The sequence below is a fragment of the Aotus nancymaae genome, unplaced genomic scaffold (genome assembly GCF_030222135.1).
Source record: "Aotus nancymaae isolate 86718 unplaced genomic scaffold, 86718_ANA_hifiasm-v0.15.2.pri h1tg000010l, whole genome shotgun sequence".
Classification (NCBI taxonomy): domain Eukaryota; kingdom Metazoa; phylum Chordata; class Mammalia; order Primates; family Aotidae; genus Aotus; species Aotus nancymaae.
The window spans coordinates 37,854,501-37,880,285 of NW_026988421.1; the positions used below are offsets into that span (position 1 = coordinate 37,854,501).

At 37.3% G+C, this 25,785-nt stretch overlaps 1 protein-coding gene across 1 annotated transcript in view; it reads right to left on the minus strand.

The window, feature by feature from the left end:
- Positions 1-1,747: 1,747 nt before the first annotated feature.
- KIF11 (kinesin family member 11) overlaps positions 1,748-25,785 on the minus strand; it is a 54,713-nt gene continuing 30,675 nt past the window's right edge. The window contains exons 11-22 of the mRNA XM_012454781.3: positions 24,426-24,513; positions 22,948-23,136; positions 21,569-21,776; positions 20,030-20,202; positions 17,281-17,406; positions 17,048-17,206; positions 14,473-14,579; positions 10,048-10,327; positions 7,310-7,532; positions 6,514-6,665; positions 5,906-6,022; positions 1,748-3,121 (exon numbers count right to left, since the gene is read on the minus strand). Of these exons, the coding sequence (XP_012310204.1) occupies positions 2,990-3,121; positions 5,906-6,022; positions 6,514-6,665; positions 7,310-7,532; positions 10,048-10,327; positions 14,473-14,579; positions 17,048-17,206; positions 17,281-17,406; positions 20,030-20,202; positions 21,569-21,776; positions 22,948-23,136; positions 24,426-24,513 (1,954 nt within the window). The 3' untranslated portion in view covers positions 1,748-2,989. The remainder of the gene's footprint in view (positions 3,122-5,905; positions 6,023-6,513; positions 6,666-7,309; positions 7,533-10,047; positions 10,328-14,472; positions 14,580-17,047; positions 17,207-17,280; positions 17,407-20,029; positions 20,203-21,568; positions 21,777-22,947; positions 23,137-24,425; positions 24,514-25,785) is intronic.

Here is a 25,785-nt window from a genome sequence, read left to right on the forward strand (position 1 = left end):
TTTTGCTTGTGTTCAGCCAGTGTGTTGAGATTTCTTTGAAAACTGGTTGCCCCAAAAACTGACAAAAGAAGAAAAAAACCCTCAGTTTTTGTTGATTGGCTGTATTGGGACACACCTTCAGTGCTTATCTGGGCCATTTTAAATTGGCCTTAGCCTTTACTTCCTGCTTGCACTGAGCCTACACATCAGCCCAACATGAAATCTTGGGGTCTTCTCAGGTCTTTTTCTGAGTGTGCAGCCTGACCTGAGAATGTGCATGGCTTTCTAAATCCCCCAATATACATGACTGCTTTTGAATAACCTAATTTCCCTAAGAAATTCTCTCTCCTGCTTTCCTCTCAGGCTTTGGGGCACTCCTTTGCTTACCTCAACTCTGATTTTTTGTCCCAGGTGACAGCAGATGGTTCATTTTCCTTACAATATTTAGAAACAAACCTGCCACTCCCACCCTGATTGAGTTCTGAGTTAAATGAAACAAATCCAAAAAGGGTGGATCACCTGAGGTCAGGAGTTTGAGACCAGCCTGGCCAACATGGCGAAACGTCATCTCTACTAAAAATACAAAAAAATTAGCCGGGTGTGGTGGCAAGTGCCTGTGGTCCTGGCTACTAGGGAAGCTGAGGCACAAATTGCTTGAACCTGGGAGGCTGCAGTGAACTGAGATTGTGCCACTACACGACGGCCTGGGTCGTCTGTCTCCCAAAACAGTAACAACAAAGATCTCTCTTCTCCCTAGAAACCCAGGACCCGAACCCCACACTGAGAATGTGGTCTGTGTCTTCAAGACTGTTACAGAGCTGAGAATGGGGGAAGGGCAAGTAAACCACTGCCAAGCTTTCCTTCTCCTTATAGGTTGCCTTTTTCTTGATTCAGCAAATGCTTGGTGGCTGTAAACTATTTTCCTGAGTTCTGACAGTTGTTTCTGAATGTTTTTGCTTGACTTCTCAGTGTTTCTGTGGAGGAACAGGTCCTTGAAGCTACCTACTTTGCCATTTTTGCTGATGCTACTCTTGGTTACATTCTGAGGGCTAGACATTGTGTATGAAAATTGGTAGAGCTAATTTATGGTTCTGGATGTTTATTTTTGCTTCTGTGAGGCAGTGAAATTAGTTGCATCAGCATTCTCAGATAACTTTTAAGCAGTCATGGAATGAGATGACTTAAAGCTGGACTTCAGGCTGTGTGAGGGCCTGTTTCTCACTAACCTTGCACCTAGGATAGCCCCTTGGAGTGCAACTAAAAGCCTACATGTTTACTAGGGTCCTTCTTCTTTGATGGTACCTGCATAGTTTATTTTGGGAATATGAATGCAGCTTGCCTAACTCTCTAAACATACCTGTTGCCAGATAAGAAATTATGGAGCAAGCAGCTTAATGTAGAAACCACATTTATTAACCATGGATTTACTGAGGGCAGTCTATTAGATATTATCTATAGCTTATGCTGACATCTGATTTTGCAGAGAAATTATAGCCATTATTTTTATTAAGATAATTAATTCTACAAGGTCAATTTAATTCCTTGTAGCATATTTTCTAATTCATCAATAAAGTTTGGTTTAATTTAGCTATCAAAGTCAAATGTCTCTAAAATTTACACACTAAACACGTTGTGGGAACAAAATTTATTCTTTGTACATATTCCAAGTGCTCTGGTTCTTCAAGGTGAAACATCTCAACTTCCAGAAATATGATTGCCAGATCAGAAATACTAGGGCCCTTCTAAGGGATAAGATTTAAATCGAGAAAAAGATACACATACATATTTTATTACATACAAGCAAGGAACAACAAAGTTTCATCATGTGAACAAAAGAATATAATTTTTAGACATAATTGGAAGTTTCAAAAAGTCCTTAAATCATTGTGATCTTCTCCAAAAGACACAGGTCTTAGAGTGTGGGCACAGGGCCATTAGTCAGATCTCTGGGTAGTCTCCCATAATAGCAATTTACATTCTAGAGAAGTGAGTTTTGTGAACTCTGTCAGGGCAAATCTGTTAGGCCTCTTACAGGAATGAAACCCTTTCACATCTTGGGGAAACAAATAAAAAATGTTGAAAGAAGGGATACTTCTAGGGTTAGATTTATTGTTGACAGTGATTTTTAAAAATAACCACTAAAAAACTGTTAAAAGATTCCTAGGTAAACTTCTGGCTACCAAAAAATAAGAAAGGATACCTTCTGTAGCTCTACAAATGGTTTGGTGAAAAATAAAAAGGGAAAAAGTGAGCCGACAAGAAAGCAAAATAGGAACGTCTAGGAAGGAGGCAAGAAAATACATAAGTCATAGCAAAAAAAAAAAAAAAAGACATGGTCCTTTTCTAAGGCCAGGTGTTGGTGATATTCACCTATGTAAACTCAAGCCTAGAAGAACAGTACAGTTCTTATATATTCACTACTTAATAATATACAAGAAAAATACCTTTCATTTGTTATATAAGAACTTTATATGAAAAGCTAGAAATATATTTACATTGCAAATCCCAAATGAAACCCAACTTAATACAAAGTGAACTATAGGGATGACAGAAAAATGGGTAAATATCAAAATTCAGCTAAATTTACAATTCTGCCTTATATCTTTTTTAAATTTTGTTTTTGAGACGGAGTCTTGCTCTGTTGCCCAGGCTGGAGTGCAGCGGTGTGATCTTGTCTCACTGCAACCTCTGCTTCCTGGGTTCAAGCGATTCTTGTGCCTCAGCCTCCCCAGTAGCTGGGATTACAGGAGTGTGCCACCACGCCCGGCTAATTTTTGTATTTTAGTAGAGACGAGGTTTTGCCATGTTGGCCAGACTGGTCTCAAACTCCTAGGCTCAAACAATCCACCCACCTCAGCCTCCCAAAGTGCTGGGATTACAGGCATGAGCCAACATGCCCAGCTGATATATATATATTCTTTTAACATCTACACACAAGGCTCAAATTCCAGGGTTTCAGGCTTTATTTTTAAGTTTTCTTTAGAAATAAAATTGCCAGCCCCCAAGTGAATTAAAGGTTGATCTGGGCACGCAGAGGTAATCTGCTCTTTGTAACCAAGTGCTCTGTAGTTTCTTCCACTTTAGACCTCTCCAGTGTGTTAATGCCTCTGTTTTCTTTGTCTTTTCCATGTGATTTTTTATGCTGTGGATTTAAGGGGAGAAAATTAAGTCAATATAAAGTAACATTTGATACACATTAACTATACTCTATTTTCAAAGTTCTCTGGGTTACAGGCAAGAAAATTTAAGTGTAGAAAACTTCAGAAAAGTTTCAGCACAAGTTTGAGCCAAAAATTTGTTTGGCAAGTAGTGCCAAGTGCCTTCTTTATTTTATCACTAATGGAAGGAGTAGAGAGAAAGAAATAATAATTTTCTGTGTTATTTTCTAAGACATAAAGATTTTACTCCAGGGCAGTGGTTCTCATCAGGGAGTGATTGTGCTCTCAGAGGGGATGTTTGGAGACCTTTTTGGTTGTTACACTCAGGGAGTGCTACTGGCTTTGAGTGAGTATTCACATAGTACACTGTCATTCTTGTATACTGACACAGTACAGTCCACAGGAAAGCCCCCCACAACAAAGAATTATCCAGTTTAAAATGCCAGTAGCACTGCTGTCAAGAAACCCTGCTCTAAGGAAACAAAGATTTCCTGTCATGCAGAAAAGCCAATTCTGTTTAAAGCAGAGAAACTGATACATGGACCACCTTAAAAACACTTTTGCTTAGTTTTTAAAAATTGGATTTTATCTTATTTGTAAAACCTATTTCATATTCCTCATTTGGAAGCTCTATTTCATTGGAATCCTACTTACCCATAGAGAACATTAAGGGGACTGGTGACATTCATTGTACACTCAGTCATCAATGTTGAGACAAATCATAAACCAACTTTTAAAGTTTTAAACCCGCTGGGCGCAGTGGCTCACGCCTGTAATCCCAGCACTTTGGGAGGCCAAGGTGGGAAGATCATGGGGTCAAGAGATCGAGACCATCCTGGCCAACATGGTGAAATCCCATCTCTACTAAAAATACAAAAATTAGCTGGGCGTGGTGGCACGCGCCTGTGGTCCCAGCTACTCAGGAGACTGAGGTGGAAGAATCGCTTGAACCCAGGAGGCGGAGCTTGCAGTGAGCCAAGATTGTGCCACTGCACTCCAGCCTGGCGACAGAGCAAGACTCCATCTCAAAAAATAATAATAATAATAAAAATAATAATAATAAAGTTTTAAACCCAAAGAAAATCCCCACATCACACTGCTACTAGAGAAAAGATCATTTATGGACTTCAGCTAAAGGTCTAAAACCCCATCCCAAACCCTTTCTGGTACTGTGAGGACTTCCTTGCCATAGCTGAATCACTAAGCCTAGTTCAAAATGCCACAGATAATAATAATAAAAGAATTTCTGACCAGGGATTAAGCAGTCACCAACGTTCTCTTATCCTTCCCCTTTTCCTAACTTTATAAGATAGAAGAAAGGGATGAAAACTGAAAGAAACATATTTATAGTTCTCTCATAGTAGAAAATTTTTAAAAAAGGTAGCAAGAATTTTGGGATAAAACTGCCCAGAGACAGGGAGGAATTGATGAGAATCTGAGTTAGAACTTTTTTAACAGTTGAATGCAGGGATGGAGAATCTTTAGACCTTAAGGGAAAGACCTATAGATCTATTAAGAACAGAAACAAGGGGCCAGGCACAGTGGTTCACACCTGTAATCCTAGCACTTTGGGAGACTGAGGTGGGAGGATTGCCTTGAGGCAAGGAATTCAAGTAGCAAGACCCCGTCTACATATTAAAAAAAAAAGGTACAAGCATATGCATATCAGAAGCAGTACTTCAACTGCAAATGTAGATAGATACCAATGTCCTATGTAAGGAAATTTTTCCATCACACACTTTGTCTAGGCTTGTACCTTCAAACTAAAGGAAAAGATATTAACATTTTATAGAGCCTCATTTGGAAGTTGTATTTCACTGGAATCCTCCACTTACCCATAGAGAACATTAAGGGACTAGTGACATTTATTGTGTATTCAGTCATCAATGCTGAAACAAATCATAAACTATGTTCTCAACAGTGTTAAAAAGTGGGTAGAAGGCTGAGCACGGTGGCTTACGCCTGTAATCCCAGCACTTTGGGAGGCTGAGGAGGGTGGATCACTTGAGGTCAGGAGTTTGAGACCAGCCTGGCCAATATAGTGAAATCCCATCTCCACTAAAAATACAAAATAATTAGCTGGGTGTGGTGGCGCACGCCTGTGATCCTAGCTACTTAGGAGGCTGAAGTAGGAGAATCACTTGAACCCGGGAGGCAGAAGTTGCAGTGAGCCGAGATCGTGCCACTGCACTTCAGCCTGGGTGACAGGACAAGACTCCGTCTCAAAAACAAGTGTATAGGAGAGGTCGCAGGATTTAATGACATAGGATCAGAGCAGGCAAGGAGCTCAGGAAACATGGGGCAACAGTTAACAAGAGGAGAGCCTCAGGCAGGAGAAATCACTAATGTAACCTAAGAGGCCTCCAGTTTCTCAATCTTTTCAAGCCCTTTGCCTTCAAAGTGTGATTATGGGCAGAGATAGGTTCCAAGACTTCCATATCAAAGGTAGAAGAAAGAGAGGAATGACTGTTCTCAGTGTCCATTCTGAGTATATAGGAAGCGGAAAAGGAATAGAAGCACTAGCTAAAGATTATCACCTAAGGATGTAGATTAAGTCAAATTTTGCCTTCATATATTCTACAGAAAACCCTTTATCAGTATCAGATTTTTAAAAATAATTCAAATCATAAGAGTTAACAAGCCATCCTAAGGAATAACTGAAAGGTTTCTATTGTTCTACTCACCAAGAATAATGCTTTTATATTGAATAGCAAATGAATGACTTAAAGCAGATGTGGAAGGGTTATCTGACATGATATCATCAGTACCTGGAAAAATGGAACCCCGCCAATTGATGAACAATCCACACCAGCATCTACAGATGGCTCCTGACTTAGAGGTTCTTCAGTATACTGCCCCAGAGCTGCCTTTTCTACATCCACATCCTAGAAGAAGAAGCTGGATGAGTGACTAAGTCCAAGAGCCTCAAAGTCATCACAAAGGAAGGGCAGTTTTCTTCTTTGAATACAACATATGCCCATGGTATAATATAAAAGTTAAACCTCAACAAAATTAGTAGAAAGACAAATCTACATAAGCAGTGTGTGTGTGTGTGTGTGTGTGTGTGTGTGTGTGTGTGTGTGTGTATAAACAAAGTCTACAAATAATGAAAATAATTCCTAATATATTTTTATAGAGAGTAGAGGTTCCTATATAAATATGTTACTAAACACAATATTAAATATTGGTTATTATTATCTACTAGCATAATTTAAAAACTGGTAAGATTAAAAAAAATAAGGCTAAGAGCTAGGCAACTATCATTAATGAGAGGCAGGGTAAGACTGAAGGGTGAACAGTAAAATTCTTCACATGAAGTCAGCCACATTAAGAGTTCGTAAGATAGTTCTATTATAAAATGATCCTTTAAATTTACCTGAATTTTCTCTTCTTTGTTGTTTTCTGAACAGTTTAGCATCATTAACAGATCAGGCTGTTTCCTTTTCAACTGATCAAGGAGATGTTCACGTGGTTCAGTTCTCACCAGTATTGATGGGTATAAATAATTTTTCCTCTGTGGTGTAGTACCTTTAATGGACATTAGATAAGAGGTAAAAATTAAAGTATGAGATGTAAATATTTTTAAAAAATACTAAAGCTTCCAAATGAATCTTGTCTTCTAAAAATATAAAATCATTATAGCCTACAATGATGTTTGCCATATCTGATCTCTAAAAATGTTGATTCCTAAATGCTTACAGTCCACGGTGATCCCCGATCTCTTAAAACAGGGATTCCTAAATGGCAATGGTCTGTGACAAAATGAGAGGGACATAGAACAAAATGCACAATGTAGCAAACTTTGCATTAAACTAGATTTAGTAAGTTACATCTCTCCAGTATTTGTGGTATTAAAATATCCTTTTATAAACAGTGCTAGGTTTTTATTTATTTGTTTTAAAAATATCCCCTATTAACAAAGTAAATTCCCTGAACGTTTGTGAAATTTTACTGAATTATGATACCACATTTCTAGGAGTTTATATCACCTATATCATGATGCTTGATTAAAACTATTTTAAGTTTCCAGTTTTCCCATTTTCAGTTGATTACAGTGAGATGGTAAATTCCTGTCAGGCAATGGCAGGACTAATTTTTCTGAATATCTGACACTACTGAGAGTTGAATTCAACTTCAAAAAATTTAACAATTCTATTTCTCTTTTAAAGTACCTGTTGGGATATCCAGTTTCAGATCCTGTTGCAGAAAGCAATTAAGCTTAGTCAAACCAATTTTTATGGTTTCATTAAGTTCTAGATTTTGTGCTATCAGTTTTTCTTCATCAATAGTCATCTGATCAAGAAAAATGTTGTGCTGTTTCTCATTAGCTGCCTTATGTCCATGTGATTTCTCAGTGATGTTTGAACTTGAAGTCTCACAACACTGGTTTACAACCTGTAAATGATGCAAATACGTTTTTATTACTAAAATTAAAGTTGCCGCTGTTTTACTCAGTATCATATTTTCCCTTACCTTGAAATTTTCCATAATAATTTTTTTTTTGAGACAAGTCTCACTCACTCTTTTGCCCAGGCTAGAATGCAGTGGCATGACTAGGGCTCATTATAGCCTTGATTTCCCAGGTTTAAGCCATCCTCCCACCTCAGCCTCCCGTGTAGCTGGGATTACAGGCATGCACCACCATGCCTGGCTAATTTTTGTATTTTTTGAAGAGATGAGGTTTCATGTTGCCCAAGCTGGTCTCAAATTCCTGGACTCAAGCAATCTGCCCACCTCGGCCTTCAAAGGTTACAGGCATGAGGCCGGGCGAGGTGGCTCACGCCTGTAATCCCAGGACTTTGGGAGGCCGAGGCGGGCAGATCACAAGGTCAGGAGTTCGAGACCAGCCTGACCAACATGATGAAACCCAGTCTCTACTACAAATACAAAAAAATTAGCTGGGCGTGGTGGTGTGCCTGTAATGTCAGCTACTCAGGAGGCTAAGGCAGGAGAATCGCTTGAACCTCGGAGGCGGAGGTTGCAGTGAGCCAAAATTGTGCCACTGCACTCCAGCCTGGGCAACAGAGCAAGACTCCGTCTCAAAAAAAAAAAAAAAAAATTACAGGCATGAGCCACCACACCTGGCTGCCAGTAATAAAAGATTTTAAAACACATATAAAAGTAGAGAGAACAGTATAATTAACTCCCTTGTATTCATTACCCAGCTTCAACATTTACCAACAAGTGGAGTACAAATATTTACCAACAAGACTGGCCACTTAACTCCTCCACAAATCCAGGCTTATTTTGAAACAAATCCTGTATCATTTTATCCATTTACTTCAGCATGTATCTCTAACAGGTAAGAGCACTTTAAGACCACTATCACACCTAAAGAGGTTAACACTGATTCCTTCTTATCAAATGTCTAGTCCATGTTCAGACTTCACCAGTTGTCTCCAAAGTGTGTCACAATTGCTTTGGTTTGAACCAAAATTCACCACTAGGTTTGGTTTATAGGTCTTAAGTTGGTGACAATATAATTTATCATCCAAATTGGGACACCTTTTAGTGTGAAAGGGTCCATTGTTAATAATCATTTCAATATAACAATGCCAACAAGGAGTGCCTCAGGCAAACTAAGATTTAAGGACCTCTAGTCTCTTTTGATCTATAAGTTATCTTTTCTCATATTTTTTCCCCTGAAAAAGTGTTGCCAAAGAAATGAGGTCTTTGCTCTACTGAACATCTCAAATTCTCGATTTGGTCAATTGCATTTCTATGCTTTATTTTCTACAAACTGGTTAGACCTAATTCAGGTTTAATTTTTTATTTCATAGGTAGTACTGCAAACACAAAATGTTTTGCTATGTCTCTCATGTTAAGATTTATCAGTGAGTTTAGGTATGGTTAGCCTCAGCTTTTGATCAAATGGTTTAAGCCATCATTAACATCCACAGGGGTTATTTTATTAAGAGCTGCATACTGGTGATATATTAATTTTATCATTTCTTCTCCATTTTATTAGCTGAGAGTCTAATGAAACATATTTTTTCATTACCTTGCTAAACCAAGATATGGTTTCTTTTAGGAAAGACAGATGGATGCTATATTGTTTCTTCTTATTTACCCATTTTCAGGACAATGTGTTGCTTCCCTAGCATGATCCAAAGGAGAACTATGAAATTTTTATGACTTCATAAGTTTTAATATATTTGATGTGTTTTAATCCATTATGGCCATTATTCTTTTTGATGCTCAAATTATACCACATTTGAACATGGGGAAGCTGGCTACAAAGTCCTTTTGACAACCACAGAAATCTTTAACAGCTTCCTTATTTTCTGGTATGACCAAGATCTCTAGGATCATATATTGTACATTTCCCACCTCAAATGTGAAATTAGCTATTTGTATACAAACTCTAGTTCCTTTTAGTGAAAATAGATTATATAGATTGAAAATGTAAATTCTTTGTACCTACTTCCTGAGAATGTTAGTAAAATCCTTCTATTGCAAAGAAAGAAAAAACCAAGTCATAAAGGGCTCATGCAAGTGTTAAGTTCAAGCATATCCATAAACCTATCGAATATCCTTTGGCTACCAGAGCAATAACCTAAATACTTAAAACAATAATAGGTTTGAATGTACTTGGAGAAAAGTAAAGAGCATTTTATAAGTGGAAGGTATTACATATCAAAAGACAGGGTGCTCTTCTTTGAAGAGTCTACTAAGTCAGAAACCAAGGATAAATTCAGGAAAGAAACTGGACAAATGTTAAATTAATCCCAAGATCTAGAAGACATATACCAAAGCACAAAACGAGATCATGTATAAGCATACCAAGTATTAAAAGTTTGTCATTATAACTTAAAATATCATTTGTTTTGAAATCGATATAGCCAAGAATATTTAATTTTCTGATTATCATTATTCTCCCCAAAGTAAGTTCCAGTTACAAAGTTATTACCTCCAATAAGTTCTGAAGTTCCTGTTCCCTTTCATTTAAGGAAGACACCCACTGTTCAGAAAAACAAAATGTTCTTGTGTTCAGAGACTCACATCTCTGTTCAGTCTCCTGAGATATTTTTTCCAGGTTGCCTTTGAGTTTATCAGAGTATTTCACAGACTCTTCAACCAATTTTGTACCTTCTTGGTTAAAATTTCTGAGTTCCTGTGACAAGCCATCAGAATCGGCACAAAATTTTTGACTGTGAAAAGTCATTTTGTTGACTATATCCTCAGATTTCCTATGGGAAAAGAGTATGACACCGTTGAAATAGGGAATTAAGACTCAAAGGATATATAACTGCCCAAGATCACTCAGCTCTTAACTGGCAGATTCGAATGTGGGCAGTCTGGCTCCAGGGCCCGTGATCTTAATACATCTTCTACGTTGAGAATGGAGGCCGTGGCCAATGTCTTTTCACAGCAGATTGCCATTAAATGACGTTTGAAAGGATCATCTTTTCTTATGAAACCTTTCACAGCCCTCCTCCAGTTATGATGCTTTCAAAATTTGTCTGCTTGTTTTATCCCTCTTACCAGGCAATGTTATTTCAGGGCATCTACTACAGCCTCCTGTACAGTCCCTAAATTGGACAATCAGTCATTTATTCTGTTATTAAGCAGTTTCACTTGCCTAGTACATAAAATAAATCACAAACATTACAAATGTTACATTTAAATCAGCTATAAAGCTTTCTAATAATTAAAAGAAAATTATATTGGGGTGTGACAAATTATACATATAGAGCAATATAACATAAACTTGATATAAAACTAATGTTAGTTAGATATACATTTAAAATTCATTGATTTCCCTCTCTGCAAGTTTCCCTATAACAGCATTCAAAGTTATCTTATAGGACAAGCTTTAAACCTTGTGTAATGAAGTGACTCTCTAATACCACTAGATGGTACACCATGTGGATAAACCAAGTGAGTAAACAAAGATGTTGAAAACCAAACCTACAAATGAAAGTCACAATAACTGAAAAAAGGGCTGGGCACAGTGGCTCACACCTGTAATCCTAGCACTCTGGGAGGCCAAGGCAGGTAAATCACTTGAGGTCAGAAGTTCAAAATCAGCCTTGCCAACACGGTGAAACCCTGCCTCTAGTAAAAATATAAAAATTAGCTGAGCGTGGTGGTGTGTGCCTGTAATCCCAGCTACTGAGGAGGTTGAGGCAGGAGAATTGCTTGAACCCAGGAGGTGGAGGTTGCAATGAGCCAAGATTGTGCCACTGTACTCCAGCCTGGGTCACAAAGCAAGGTGCTGTCTCAAATAAATAAATAAATAAAACTAAACCCTCATAGATTATAAATTTGATGAAAAAGGAAGACCCAACTATATGCTGTCTATAAGAAACCCACTTTAAATATAAAGACTTAGGCCAAAAATAAAGAGATGGAGAAGGATACATCATACAAATGGCAATCAAAGGAAAGCGGGAGTACCTGTATTAATTTCAGACAAAAAAGACTTCAGAACAAAAGAGATAATCAGAAACAAAAGTGGATGTTACATAATGATAAAGAGGTCAATTCTTCAAGGAGATATGATAATCCTGATTGTATATGCACCCAACAACAAAGTTTCAGATACACAAGGCAAAAATTGACAGAACTAATAAAAGAAATAAATCTACAATTATAGTTAGAGATTTCAATACTTCTCTCTTAGTCATTGATAGAACAAGTATACAGAAACTCAGTAAGGCCGTGGGTGACCTCAATAGCACTATCGATCAACTTGATCAAGTTGACACATATAGAACACTTCATCCAAAAAAAGCAGAATACAAATTTTCTCATGTGGGTAGCACACAAACAAAGCATATCAGAATAACAATGCAAGGGCTGTAAAAACTAAACTGTCAGTCGAACCACAGCCCACAAAAGTGAGCCTGGACCTGTATGCTAAGCCTAAACAGGGTAAATGCCAACTAAAAAATACTTTAAGAACCTGAATCTCCTAACATAATACCCAAAATGTTCAAGATACAATAGAAAATCACTTCTCACAAGAACCACAAAAATCACAAGTTGAATGAGAAAAGACAATCAACGGACACCAACAATGAGAAAACTCAAAAGATGTTAGAATTGTCTGGCAAGGATTTTAAAGCAACCATCATAAAAATGCTCCAACAAGAAATTAATATGCCTGGAAAAAAAAATCCTAGCAAAGAAACGAGGTGTAAAAAAAGCAAACCAGGCCTTCTCTTCCCGTTTCTTCCCAGAGTTAGGAAAAGCTGGGTTGAGAGGGCATTTTAAAAAAAAAAAAGCAAATCAAAATTACAAAACTAAAAATAAAAAAGACAATAACTGAAATAAAATACCTCACTGAATGGGTTTAACAGTAGGTTATGGCTGGGCACAGTGGCTCATGCCTATAATTCCAGCACTTTGGGAGGCCAAGGCAGGCAGATCGCCTGAGGTTGGGAGTTCAAGACCAGCCTGACCAACATGGAGAAACCCCGTCTCTACTAAAAATACAAAATTAGCTGGGCGTGATGGCACATGCCTGTAATTCCACCTACTCGGGAGGCTGACGCAGGAGAATCACTTGAACCCAGGAGGTGAAGACCGTGGTAAGCTGAGATAGTGCTATTGCACTCCAGCCTGGGCAACAAGAGTGAGACTCCATCTCAAAAAAAAAAAACAAAACCAACATAGGTTAGAGATGACAGAAGGAGACTCAGTGAATATGAAGACAGATCAATAGAATTTCCCCAGTTAACAACTAAGAGAATAAATATACCTTTAAGAAATATATTATACATATCTCCTGAGGGACCATAATAAAAAAATCTAACATTTGTGTCATTAAAGTCATAGGGGCAGAGGAAAAAGAGTATGAGGCTGAAAAATATTCAAAGAATTAATAGACGAAAATTTCCCAAGTTTTGGTGAAAGGCATAAACCTACAGAAAAAAAAAAAAAAAAAAAAGAGTGGACAAAATATAATCAAGTTTCTAAAGGGAAAAAAATTTGAAAACAGCTGTAGAGAGATTGCCTATACGGGAACAATTACTTGAATGGCAGTGGATTTCTCATTTCATAGAGGCCAGAAGAAAATGGAACAGCATATTTCAAATGCTGCAAAAAATAATAATTGTCAACCCTGAATTCCATAGCCAGTGAAAATATCTTTCAAGAATGAAGAGGAAATCAAGACATTCTTAGACAAAACAGAATTTGTGGCCAGCAGACCCACCCTTAAAGACTACAAGAAGTTCTTCACACCAAAGAAAGTTTGAAGCTTTAGGAGTTTAATTTAGGAATTAAGTGGGCAAAAATAGGGTAAATATAGTATCTTTCCCCTCATGAGTAGAGAATACTCAATAGGCAAAAAACTGAACCTTGACAAATCTCCTGTTATGTAAAAATTTTTAAAGGGATCATGAATTTAAATGTTAAACCATAAAGTTAAAAAATTCCTAAAAGAACACATAGGTCTGACTGTAGTGTATGATAAGTGTGTGAAACTGGCAAGCAATGAGACTACAAAGCAACATTAAACTCTAATACAGGCCGGTGCAGTGGCTCACGCCTGCAAACCCAGCACTTTGGGGGGCTGAGGCAGGTGTATCAGTTGAGGTCAGGAGTTTGAGACCAGCCTGGCCAACATGGCAAAACCCCGTCTCTACTAAAAATACAAAAAAATTAGCCAGACATGGTGATATGCGCCTGTATTCCCAGCTGATCAGGAGGCTGAGGCAGAAGAATCGCTTGAACCCAGGAGGCGGAGGTTGCAATGAGCCGAGATCATGCCACTGCACTCGTGCCACTGCACTCCAGCCTGGGCAACAAAGCAAGACTCTGTGTCAAAAAAAACAAAACAAAACCCTAATACAGGAATCAGCAAACTTTTTCTTGAAAAGTCAGATAGCAAATATTTTAGGCTATTGTTCAATGACTTGGAAACAATGATTCAACTTTGCCATTGCAGTGCAAAGGCAGCCAAAGATAACCAAAGGCAACATGTAAACAGATAGGTATGACAGTGCCCAACGAAATTATTTATAGTAACAGGCATCCAGTCTGCTAGCCATAGCTTGCCAAACCCTGCTCTAGTTAGTATATTTTTCATCAGTAATATAGGTTAGAAATTGTGAAATTACTTAATGTGTTTTCTAAGATTGAGGAAATTAGAAAATACATTGTGGATAAGAGCCAGGTTTTTCACTGTCTTAAAAGAGAGCACAAATACACAATGAAAAGACATGTGCATGTATGTATATACACATATATACACATACATAATAAAATATTAACAAATGAGAAATTTGAAAGTACACAGAGGAATTATTTGTACTATTTAAAGCTTTTTCTTCAGAAATAATTTCAAACTTACAGAAAACTTTAAGAGAATTTAAAAATAGCTTACTGCTGTATATTTTCCTGGACACTACTAAGTGGTTTCTGTATATTTTCACACTTTTCCTCCAAAGCACAGAATCTCTCTGTCCAAAGATTCATTAGCTGGCAAAGTTCCTGTTAGAAAGTATGGGAAGTGAAAAGACTTAAAATTATGACACCTGAACATTTTTTATGACTGATAACATGAAGTATTGTCCATAGGTAAGAATTATATAAATTCTTGAATCTTTAACTCTACCTCTCTTCCACAGAGGAAAGCAGTGGAAGTGATATTAAAATGTAAGATTTTTTTCTTTTTTTTTTTTTTTAGAGACAGGGTCTCACTCTTTTGCCCAAGCTATAGTGCATTGGCATAATCAAGGCTCATTGCAGCTTCAATCTCCTGGCACAAGGGATCCTCCTACCTCAGCCTCCAAGTAGCTGGGACTACAGGCATGAGCTGGCATGCCTGCCTAATTTAAACAACATTTTTTTTTGTAGAGACGTGGTCTTGCTATGTTGACCAAGCTGGTCTTGAACTCCTAGCCTCAAGTGATCACCCTGACTCAGCCTCTCAAAGTGCTGGGATTATAGATGTCAGCCATCATACCCAGCCAGGATTTTTTAAAAAGTAAATAATTAGCAAACTTCACTATTTTAGCTGTAACAAATTACTTTCAGTGTACCTCAAAACTAATCAAATAGCCCCATATATCACATTATGTGTAAGACCAACTTTGACAGATATATATATATAGTTGCTTTTTAACTGATAACACTACTAGAAGGAAAAATTAATATGATATACTCAACAGGTCAAGTAATCCAAAATTACTATCAATTACTGGAGCTAAAAAATTTTACAGAACTTAGTTGGATCATATTAACAAAATGTAAATACTCTTATCTTTGATCATATTTTACATCTTTGAAAACAAGCTCTTATAGGCCTCTAACATGCTACATTGCAAAATGAAGAAGCCATCCCAAGGAGCAAGGAAGAGCTGAAAATGCATCCAACATACTTATTCACTGTTCAGTCTGCTGGTTGGCCAGTATCTCTGAATAATACATCAGCTGACAATACATATCTAACATTCTGATTATGAATAAAGTCTGTCAATATTTTTACTAGTCTCAAAGGTATTATCAGATTAATAATTTGAATGATAATGCAGGTATTATTATCAGATTTATCTACATGTAAATGTGTTCAAAGTTTTACAAATTATATTTTAGTAGTGCTCATTTCAAGTTCTGGAAAACCTAAGAAATAACTCACATAGTGAATTTGCTTTCTTAAAGCCAGGGAAACCAAACTATCCATGCTAAGATACTTTTCAGATCAGATTGGTTTTGTTTTGTTTTGTTTTGTTTTTTTTAAACAGCTGCCTACCAATTTTAAGCATTTCAAAACAGCAAATTTATAAAAAAAGAATCAGCCTTAGAATATACACCTAAAAAGGGCCGGGCACGGCAGCTCACTCCTGTAATCCCAGCATTTTGGGAGGCCGAGGCAGGCGGATCACGAGGTCAAGAGATCGAGACCATCCTGGCCAACATGGTGAAACCCTGTCTCTACTAAAAATGGAAAAATTAGCTAGGTGTGGTGGCATGTGCCTGTAATCCCAGCTACTCGGGAGGCTGAGGCAGCAGAATTGCTTGAACCCAGGAGGCGGAGGTTGCAGTGAGCCGAGATCGCACCACTGCACTCCAGCCTGGCGCCAGAGCGAGACTCTGTCTCAAAAAAATAAATAAATAAATAAAAGAATATACACCTAAAAAGTTCTCAACAGGTTTAAGGCAAATACCCTATGCAGATGTAAGAGAAAATGCTGCAATTTTAAATTGCCAAGAAACCGTAAAAGAGCCACTCAAACACGGATGCTTTTCAGGCAATATAATCACCACCAGCTTCTCTAAGATGATCTACACACTATTAGATGCTCACAAGGTCTCAGTTTTCCTCATTAGAAAACTGGCTAGTAATAGAATTTATATCTACATTGATGGAAGGAATAAACACACAGTGAATTGCTCAATAAATGTTAACTATTATAAGAGTTCTGTCATATCATAATAGGCTCATTTAATAAAACTTCAGTCATTATTAAAGTCTTAAGAATGCCAGAAGCTGTTTTTCATATATCCGATATTTATAGATTATGGTTTGAAGGCTTGATTTTGGTTTAAAGCCTCATATAATGAGGAACAGTTTACAGGGAAGATAAATCATGAATTACATTTATAATAAATAAGAATTAAAAATTGTATCAATTTACTATGCTTTAAATGTCTATCAGTGAGACAGAAATAAGAGAAAGTAGGGCTTGGTTTATGAAGGACAACTATCCATGCCATCCAGTCCATGAGAAAAGAGCTTTTTGTCATATTGTGGTTCTATATGGGGTAGCAAAACTTCAAATATTAAGAGAAGTATTCTCAATTGTTTTTCAAAAATTACTGTTATACGCAACAGTGCCTACAGTATTTTCAGGTTTCACGTTTTACAGTATTCATGTTGCGTAACATAGATTATCAAGTCATATCAAATCATCATAAAACTCTCTTTCTGTACTCCCCACGTCAGCTAACCAACATACCTGTGAATGAGTTTGCTTTATTGTATTCAGGTCTTCACTTAGGTTTCCACATAGCTTTTGTGATTCAACCAAGGAAAAAATGGTATTTTCTTGTAGTTCGTGTAGATTGTTACATAGTATACCGAGAAAGCCATCTAGATCCTTTTTTTGATCTTCTATCTTTGAAGGAAAAAAAAATGAGTTTCCTTCTTAACACATCAACTTTGAGATATTAAGAACACAGTGTTTGTTACCTTATCAGCCACTGTCAATGAAGTCTTGAAAATATGCTTTAGTTGACTATTAATTTTCAATATAGACACCACAGTGGGGGATAAAATCGTTTCCAGTGAACTCAGAAGATCAGTCTTGAGTACATTCTAGTTTTAAAAATAAACAAATAGGTCTTTAAAATATTTTCATTTCCATAAACCTGTCTAAATGATATTTTAAATATTTTGGTAGCTAAACATTCACATTAAAATTCTACATTTCCATTCTCCATTCTTTTTTTTTTTTTTTTTTTTTTTTTTTTTGAGATGGAGTTTCCCAGGCTGGAGTACAGTGGTATGATCTCGGCTCACTGCAACCTCCGCCTCCTGGGTTCAAGTGATTCTCCAGCCTCAGCCTCCAGAGTAGCTGGGATTACAGGTGTGCACCACCACACCTAGCTAATTTTTGTATTTTTAGTAGAGATGGGGTTTCATCATGTTGGCCAGGCTGGTCTCAAACTCCTGACCTGAGGTGATCTGCCCACCTCGGCCTCCCAAAGTGCTGGGATTACACATGTGAGCCACCGCACCCAGCCCCATTCTCCATTCTTTAGTCCACATAGATAAATCAATACAATAATACAGTAATTTCTTCAATTACAATAAATACAATAATTTTTCTTTTTTCAAGCCCAGTGAAAATATAGAACAATTTCTTTTTTCTTTTATTTTTTTTTGAGATGGAGTTTCACTTTTGTTGCCCAGGCTGGAGTGCAATGGCGTGATCTTGGCTCACTGCAACCTCTGACTCCTGGGTTCAAGCAATTCTCCTGACTCAGTCTCCTAAGTAGCTGGGATTACAGGTGCCTGCCACCATACCTAGCTAATTTTTGTATTTAGTAGAGACAGAGTTTTGCCATGTTGGCCAGGTTGGTCTCAAATTCCTGACCTCAGGTAATGACCTCCTAACCTCAAACTCCTGCCCACCTTGGTCTCCCAAAGTGCTGGAATTACAGGCGTGAGCCACTGTAATGTACTAATGTACATTAGAAATACTTACAGGCCTACTGGTATTCTTTTGGAAAGAAGAGCTATTATACCAATTTCAACTAATTTTGTGAGAGCAACATTCCTCTCTTCTTTTGATTCAAGCAAAAATTTTAACTTGGTAAGTAGAAAGATATGAACTCAGGCATAGCTTATTTTATTGTGCTTCACCTTATTATGCGTCACAGATACTAAATTTTTACAAATTGAAGTTTTGTGGCAACTCTAACCTGGGCAAGTCTATCAGTGACTTTTCAAATATCATGTGCTCACCTTCTGTCTCTGCATCACATTTTGGTAACAATTGCAGTATTTCAAACTTTTTCATTATGTACTGTGATCAATGATCTTTGATGTTACTATTATAATTGCCTTGGGGTACCATAAACTGTACCCCTATAAAACAGCAAACTTAATTGATAAATGTTGTTTGTGTTCTGACTGTCCCACCAGGTGTGTGCTAGAATTACAGGCGTGAGCCACTGCGCCTGGCCAACATAACCTTAATATGCACTGGGAAACCAAAAAATTCATGACTCGATTTATTGTAATATTCAGTTTATTGCAGTGGTCTGGAAGCAAACCGGCAATATCTCTGAAGTATGCCTGTATACACAGACCACCATTTAATGAATGAATCAATATTTGAAAAGTTAGTACAAATTTGGGTGACAGAGAAAACCTATAAAATAATGTCATAAGCCTGAACTGAGGCAAAGGGTCAGCTAACATATGTAGTATTTACTTGGAAAATGTTTAAGAAATATTGTTAAACTGAAAAAGGGAGGCAAAGACCCTGCACAAAGAAAACAAATACATTATATGGCTAAGAACTTCCTAGACAAACCATACAATTAAAAAATATAGAGTATATAAAAATCAACTATGAAGGAGTAATATTAAGTGCAATTAGTTAAGTGACTTCCATAGAACTGTGGAGAAGATTTACAGTTAGGGCCCAGAAGGGAATAGACACACAGATCTAACCCTAAGAATTGTTATGTGTTCCCAGAATTCTAAAAGATACTTTTCTTGAACCACTATTACCATCACATATTACTGTAGTTTTAAAAGTAACTACCCAATAGCCCCTTCTGGTTGGGTCCAGAACCCCTGGGGAAAGTGTAACTTACCAATTTCTGGGCCAACTAACAAGTCCCTTGATATCATGTGGTGCTAAACTTGCCCTTTAGTCATTAGAAGTCTCACTAATAACTCCTACTCCTATTACAAAACATGCATGAAAAAAATTTTAAAAGTCAGTTCTAAGGCCGGGCGTGGTGGCTCAAGCCTGTAATCCCAGCACTTTGGGAGGCCGAGGCGGGTGGATCACGAGGTCAAGAGATCGAGACCATCCTGGTCAACATGGTGAAACCCGTCTCTACTAATACAAAAAATTAGCTGGGCATGGTGGCGCGTGCCTGTAATCGCAGCTACTCAGGAGGCTGAGGCAGGAGAATTGCCTGAACCCAGGAGGCGGAGGTTGCGGCGAGCCGAGATCGCGCCATTGCACTCCAGCCTGGGTAACAAGAGCGAAACTCTGGCTCAAAAAAAAAAAAAAAAAAGTTAGTTCTATAAAATATAAATGTACTCTCTCATAGTGACATGTCTATCACTGTGTTGAGCAAAGCTAAAAGAATAGCAGTTAATATTGTTTATGAAGACTTATCAAATGTAAATATAACCCTTCAAAATATTTTATCAAATACTTATCAAACATAACCCTTCAAAAGGATGTACTAACAATCAATTCCTGTAGTACAGTTTTACTTTCTGCTGCTAATGATTGTTCTTTTAGTATCATATTAAAAATCTGAGAAATATGAGTAGACACATTTTCTGGAATAGATGTGAGAGATCCAAGTGCTACTGTAGTAATGTTATCTAATGCAGAGACACTGGAAGACAGCAGATTACCTGTAACAAAACAACAAAAAAAAGAAAGATGTAAACTTTGACGTAAATATATTAAATATAGTTCAAACCATTTCAAAGAAGTTGACAAAAGTATACCCTTCTTGTAAAAACTGTAATAATGAGCTTAAAAGAACTTAAATATACATTATACATTTTCTATTGTGCTCTGTAAGCCCTTAACATATTTGTAAGTGTATCAGACCCATAACAATATTCATAGTATACAAAGAATTAGAATATTCTAAAATTAATCTAACTAAAAATAATATACAGAATTATGGTAAGTTTATAGAAGAAAAGAAAAACTAGAAATCAATACCAGAATGTATGGTGCTTGGCTTAGTGAGACTAGAGGCTAGATTATTTTTAAAATTTTTATATTCCTGGATGTCCAAATTCTCTATAACAAGGATAATATTTCACACTAAATAAATATACTTTTTCTTAAAGGGAGATAACAATATAATAGTTAAAAACAATGAGACACAAACATATTCTGACAATATAGCAAACCATCAAGATATACTTGCCCAGAAGAAAAAAAAAAAAGTTGCAGAATGTTTATGCACAGAAAATTTCTAGAAAAAGGCTCAAAAAATTTATCAATAATACTATGGTGAATGAGCCACAGTGAGGAGCCAGAGTCAGGGATAAAGAAGACTTTTACTTCTAATGTTTATATGTTTATGTTTATTAAGTAACTTATGTTATTTATTACATAAATTAATAAATGTAAACATATTTATGTTAATTTAACATTAAATAACATAAGTTATTTAAAAAACATGTTATTTAATAAACATAACATTTTAAAGAAAACAGAAGGGTGGAACCCTAAGATTTGTTTTAATTCAAAGACAGTTCTCAAAACAAACAAAACAAAAAAAACAAGAAGCCAGGCAATGTGGCTCACACCTGTAATCCCAGCACTTTCGGAGGCCGAGGCAGGTGAATCACAAGGTCAGGAGCTTGAGACCAGCCTGACCAACATGGTGAAACCCCATCTCTACTAAAAACACAAATATCAGCCAGGTGTGATGGCACGTGCCTGTAATCCCAGCTACTCGGGAGGCTGAGGCAGGAGAATTGCTTGAAGCCACAAGGCGGAGGTTGCAGTGAGCTGAGATCGTGCCACTGCACTCCAGCCTGGGTGACAGAGTGAGACGCCATCTCAAAAAAAAAACAAAAACAACAACAAAAAAAACAAAGACAGTAAAAGCATTAATCTTCAGCCTGAACAAATAGTTTGTGCATGGTAGACAGTATTGGTGACACTGTCACCTATGTTTCACAAAATTAAATTACCAGTTTTCAAATCAGTATCACACTGACACATAAAAACTAGGACAGAACAGCCTGAACTTACCAAATAAGGTCTTATGTACTTCTAGCATGGCCTTTTGTTTTGAGCTGCCATCCTTAATTAATTCTTCCATATTATTAAACAAACTATTTAGGTTTTTGCCAAAAATATACTGAGCTTCTGCATTGTGTTGGTCAATTGCCTTCTTACGATCCAGTTTAGAATGGAGACCAGATACATCTTTTGTAGTTTCTTCAACTGTGTTAAGCAGCTATATTTTTAAAAATAAGTTTTGATAAAATGAATATGGCAAAAGGAATCTAATGAAAATATCTACATAAGGATTTATCTTGGTAAGAACTAGTAAATTTTCCAGCCTGGCCAACATGGTGAAACCCGTCTCTACTAAAAATACAAAATTTAGCCGAGTGTGGTGGTACATGCTTGTAATCCCAGCTACTCAGGAGGCTGAGCCAGGAGAATCGTTTGAACCTAGAAGGCGGAGGTTGCAGTGAGCTGAGATTGTGCCACTGTACTCCAGTCTGGGGGACAGAGACTCTGTCTCAAAAAAAAAAAAGAACTAGTAAATTTTAGACATTGTATCAGAAAAAATGCTTTAACTCATGCTAATTTATCCAAATGTCCAGTAATGTTTATTTCCTTTCCTGTAGCCATCTATGCAAGAAAGGAAAACTGATTTTGTCAGTTATTGCAGTTATTATGCTTCCTCAGAACTTTTTTCCCTTCTATGTTCTACTATTTTCTCAAAAGTACACCTAATGGTGGGGCATGGTGGCTCACGCCTGTAATCTCAACACTTTGGGAGGCCTAGGCAGGCGGATCACCTGAGGTCAGGAGTTTGAGACCAGCCTGGCCAACATGGTGAAACCACATCTCTACTAAAAATACAAAAATTAGCTGGTTGTGGTGGCAGGCATTTGTAATCCCAGCTACTTGGGAGGCTGAGGCAGGAGAATTGCTTTCGCCTGAGAGGCAAAGGTTACAGTGAGTCGAGATCATGCCACTGCACTCCAGCCTGGGCAACAAAGCAAGACTCTGTCTCAAAAAAAGAGTACAACTAATAAAAAAATAAATACCTCCCACATCTTTCATTATTAGAACGTATTAAATTCTTAATGACTAATTAAGGTCAATCATCCCCACAAAGAAAATGCATCACAGTATCGCTATTCTAAATGTCTACAAAATATATTATAAAGTTATATTCTATTTTCAAAACTCTAGGAACAGGAGTATTTTTTCATAAGTCGACATCTCCACCGAGAAAAATATGGATGAAATGGGAAAATAATGTTTTTTAAGTGGAGAGAAATACCATTTGGAGTGAATAAACAGATTATCACAATTAATGCTTAAGTACAGAAAATTACTTCTACTCATTCTTTATTTAATGTGAGTACAAATCAATGCAAGGGACAAACCTTGCTGGCAGTATCATGAAGTTTCTCCTCAGTACTTTCCAAAGCTGATGTGATGTATTCTTCTTTAAGAAGTTGTAATTTAGTTTCTTGCAAATGTTTGTGAGTGGTTTCAAGTTCCTGTGTTTTTTTTTGCAGGTCAGATTTAAACTGGTCAAGTTCATTTTTATTATCCATAAACAACTCTGTAACCTAAATATAACACAGAATTAAAAAAAAAATACTGATCTAGTTGGTAAGGTATCTGACTAGTTCATAATATAAGATTAGAAAAATGAAACAAATTATTTCTATGCAGCTGTAACAAGTTACCCTGTAGGTTAGGATAAATATGGCATCTGGTTTCTTCCTGTAATCTTACTCAACACTTTCGAGATTAAACAACAGGTTTGGTGTAGTACTATTAATTCAGGTTCCTTCAACATTGTCAATGGATTTGAATATAAGAGTGTTAATGTGGTCCAGCAAGGTAGATCACACCACTAATTCCCAGCACTTTGGGAGGCCAAGGTGGGAGGATCGCTTGAGCCCCAGAGTTTGAGACCAGCCTGGGCCAACACAGCAAGACTCCATCTCTACAAAAAAATAATTAGCTAGGCATGGTGGTGCATGTCAGTCCCAGCTATTCAGGAGGTTGAAGCAGGAGTGTTGCTTGAGACCAGAAGTCTGAGGCTGCAGTTAGCTATGATTATGCAACTGTACTGTATGTAGCCCAGGCAACAGAGCAAGACCCTGTCTCTAAAAAATAATTTAAAATAAATAAAGGTATTAATATGAGGGGGCCCTGAAAGGTCAGGTCTCTTGCATATCCTAGTTATATTACTTTTATTTAATATCCAGTCTCTCCCGGTATCTGTATTCCTTCATCTAATACGTAAAACAAAAATGCCTCAGCATTCACTATTTTGTAGTTTTAATAATAAAATCAAACAATTCAGTTAATTTCTTGTAATGTTCGATTAATATAAGCTGCCAGCTTTTTTGATGTGATTAATGATAGTAAAAAATAATGATAGAACTTACTTTCAGTATCAGGGTCAGCAAAATAAAATCTTAAAGAAGGGGCCATGCACGGTGTCTCACGCCTGTAATCCCAGCACTCTGGGAGGCTGAGGCTGGCAAATCACGAGGTCAGGAGTTCAAGACCAGCCTGGCCAGCATGGTGAAACCCCGTCTCTACTAAAAATACAAAAAAAAATTAGGCGGCACAGTGGCGCACACCTGTAATTCCAACTACTCAGGAGGCTGAGTCTCAGCTACCCAGGAGGCTAAGGCAGGAGAATCACTTGACTCCAGGAGGTGGAGGTTGTAATGAGTCAAGACTGTGCCACTGCACTCCAGCCTAGGTGACAGAGCAAGACTCTGTCTAAAAAAAAAAAAAAAAAAAACTTGAAGGAAAAAATATTAAGTCTTTCACATTCTAAAATTTTCTTTTAATATTTGCTTTTCACATAACATTAAATACCATTTTAAATGCTTACCCTACTTAGCTCCTCCTCAACAGCACCGATTTTTTCAATCAGTTCTACAATCTGCTCTTCTTGAACAGTTAATTTTCCACTCATGACTCTAAAATAAAGTTTAACATGAGTTTAACAGTTAATATTTTTTTTCTAACTCTTACAAAATTTATTCTAACACAGTTCTGGCAGCTAGACAAACTCATTTCCAACATTTATCACCATCACTTGATACTTAAGTGTCACTTGATACCTATCAATAAGCAATAAATTCAAATTGCAAAAAACAAATTATATTCCTTGTTTGTGTTTTATAAATCAAATACTTTTCTCTTGCTCTCAATTCTGAAACTAAGAATCCTAACCTATGAGGGGAAAAGCACATGTGTACCAAATTTGAGAAGCTAGAAAGTTAACAGAGGACTATAACTCAAAGTAGAGAGAGGAGGGAATATAATCTAAGTGTCTATTATCAGGGATACAGAATATAAATATGCCACAAAATGCTGGAAAGATTTGGGACTTAAAGTCATCATGTATCTTAGAGGGAAGGGGTAAGATTAGGGACTAAAAACTGAGACTTTAATTAAGTATGTATACAGAGTAATTACACTCCCTGCAGCTGCAACACATGCAAACACCAGCACAAACACCACTCTCACACCACCACATAACCCTGATGAGAACAAAGGATTACTCTCTAGAGCAGAGTTTCTCAGCCTCAGCACTACTGCATCAGATAATTCTTTGTTGCGGGGATGTCCTGTACATTTTAGGATGTTTAGTACCATCCAAGTCATGACAATAAAAAATGTCCTTGGACTCTGCCAAATGTCCTCTGGGGGACAAAAACATCCACCACCACCACTCCCCCAACACCATTCCCATTGAGAGTCACTAGTCTATAGGAACTGCAGCAGAATTTCCAGGTTCACTTTCACTAGACACCATGATTATAGAAGTAAGGTTTAGGGACTAGAAATGAGTATTTAAGGCCAGGCAGGATGGCTCATGCCTGTAATCCCAGCACTTTGGGAGGCCGAGGCAGGCAGATCACCTGAGGTCAGGAGTTTGAGACCAGCCTGACCAACATGGAGAAACCCCATCTCTACTAAAAATACAAAATTAGCCAGGCATGGTGGCGCATGCCTGTAATCCCCAGCTACTCAGGAGGCTGAGGCAGGAGAATCACTTGAACCTGGGAGGCGGAGGTTGTGGTGAGCCAAGATCGCGCCATTGCACTCCAGCCTGGGAAATGAGCAAAAACTCCATCTCAAAAAAAAAAAAAATGAGCATTTAAGTGTGATTCTACATACTAAATGGTGAGATCCTTAGCCCCCTCTACCCACTTTAATCCAAAAATAGCAGCAGCCAGAAAAAT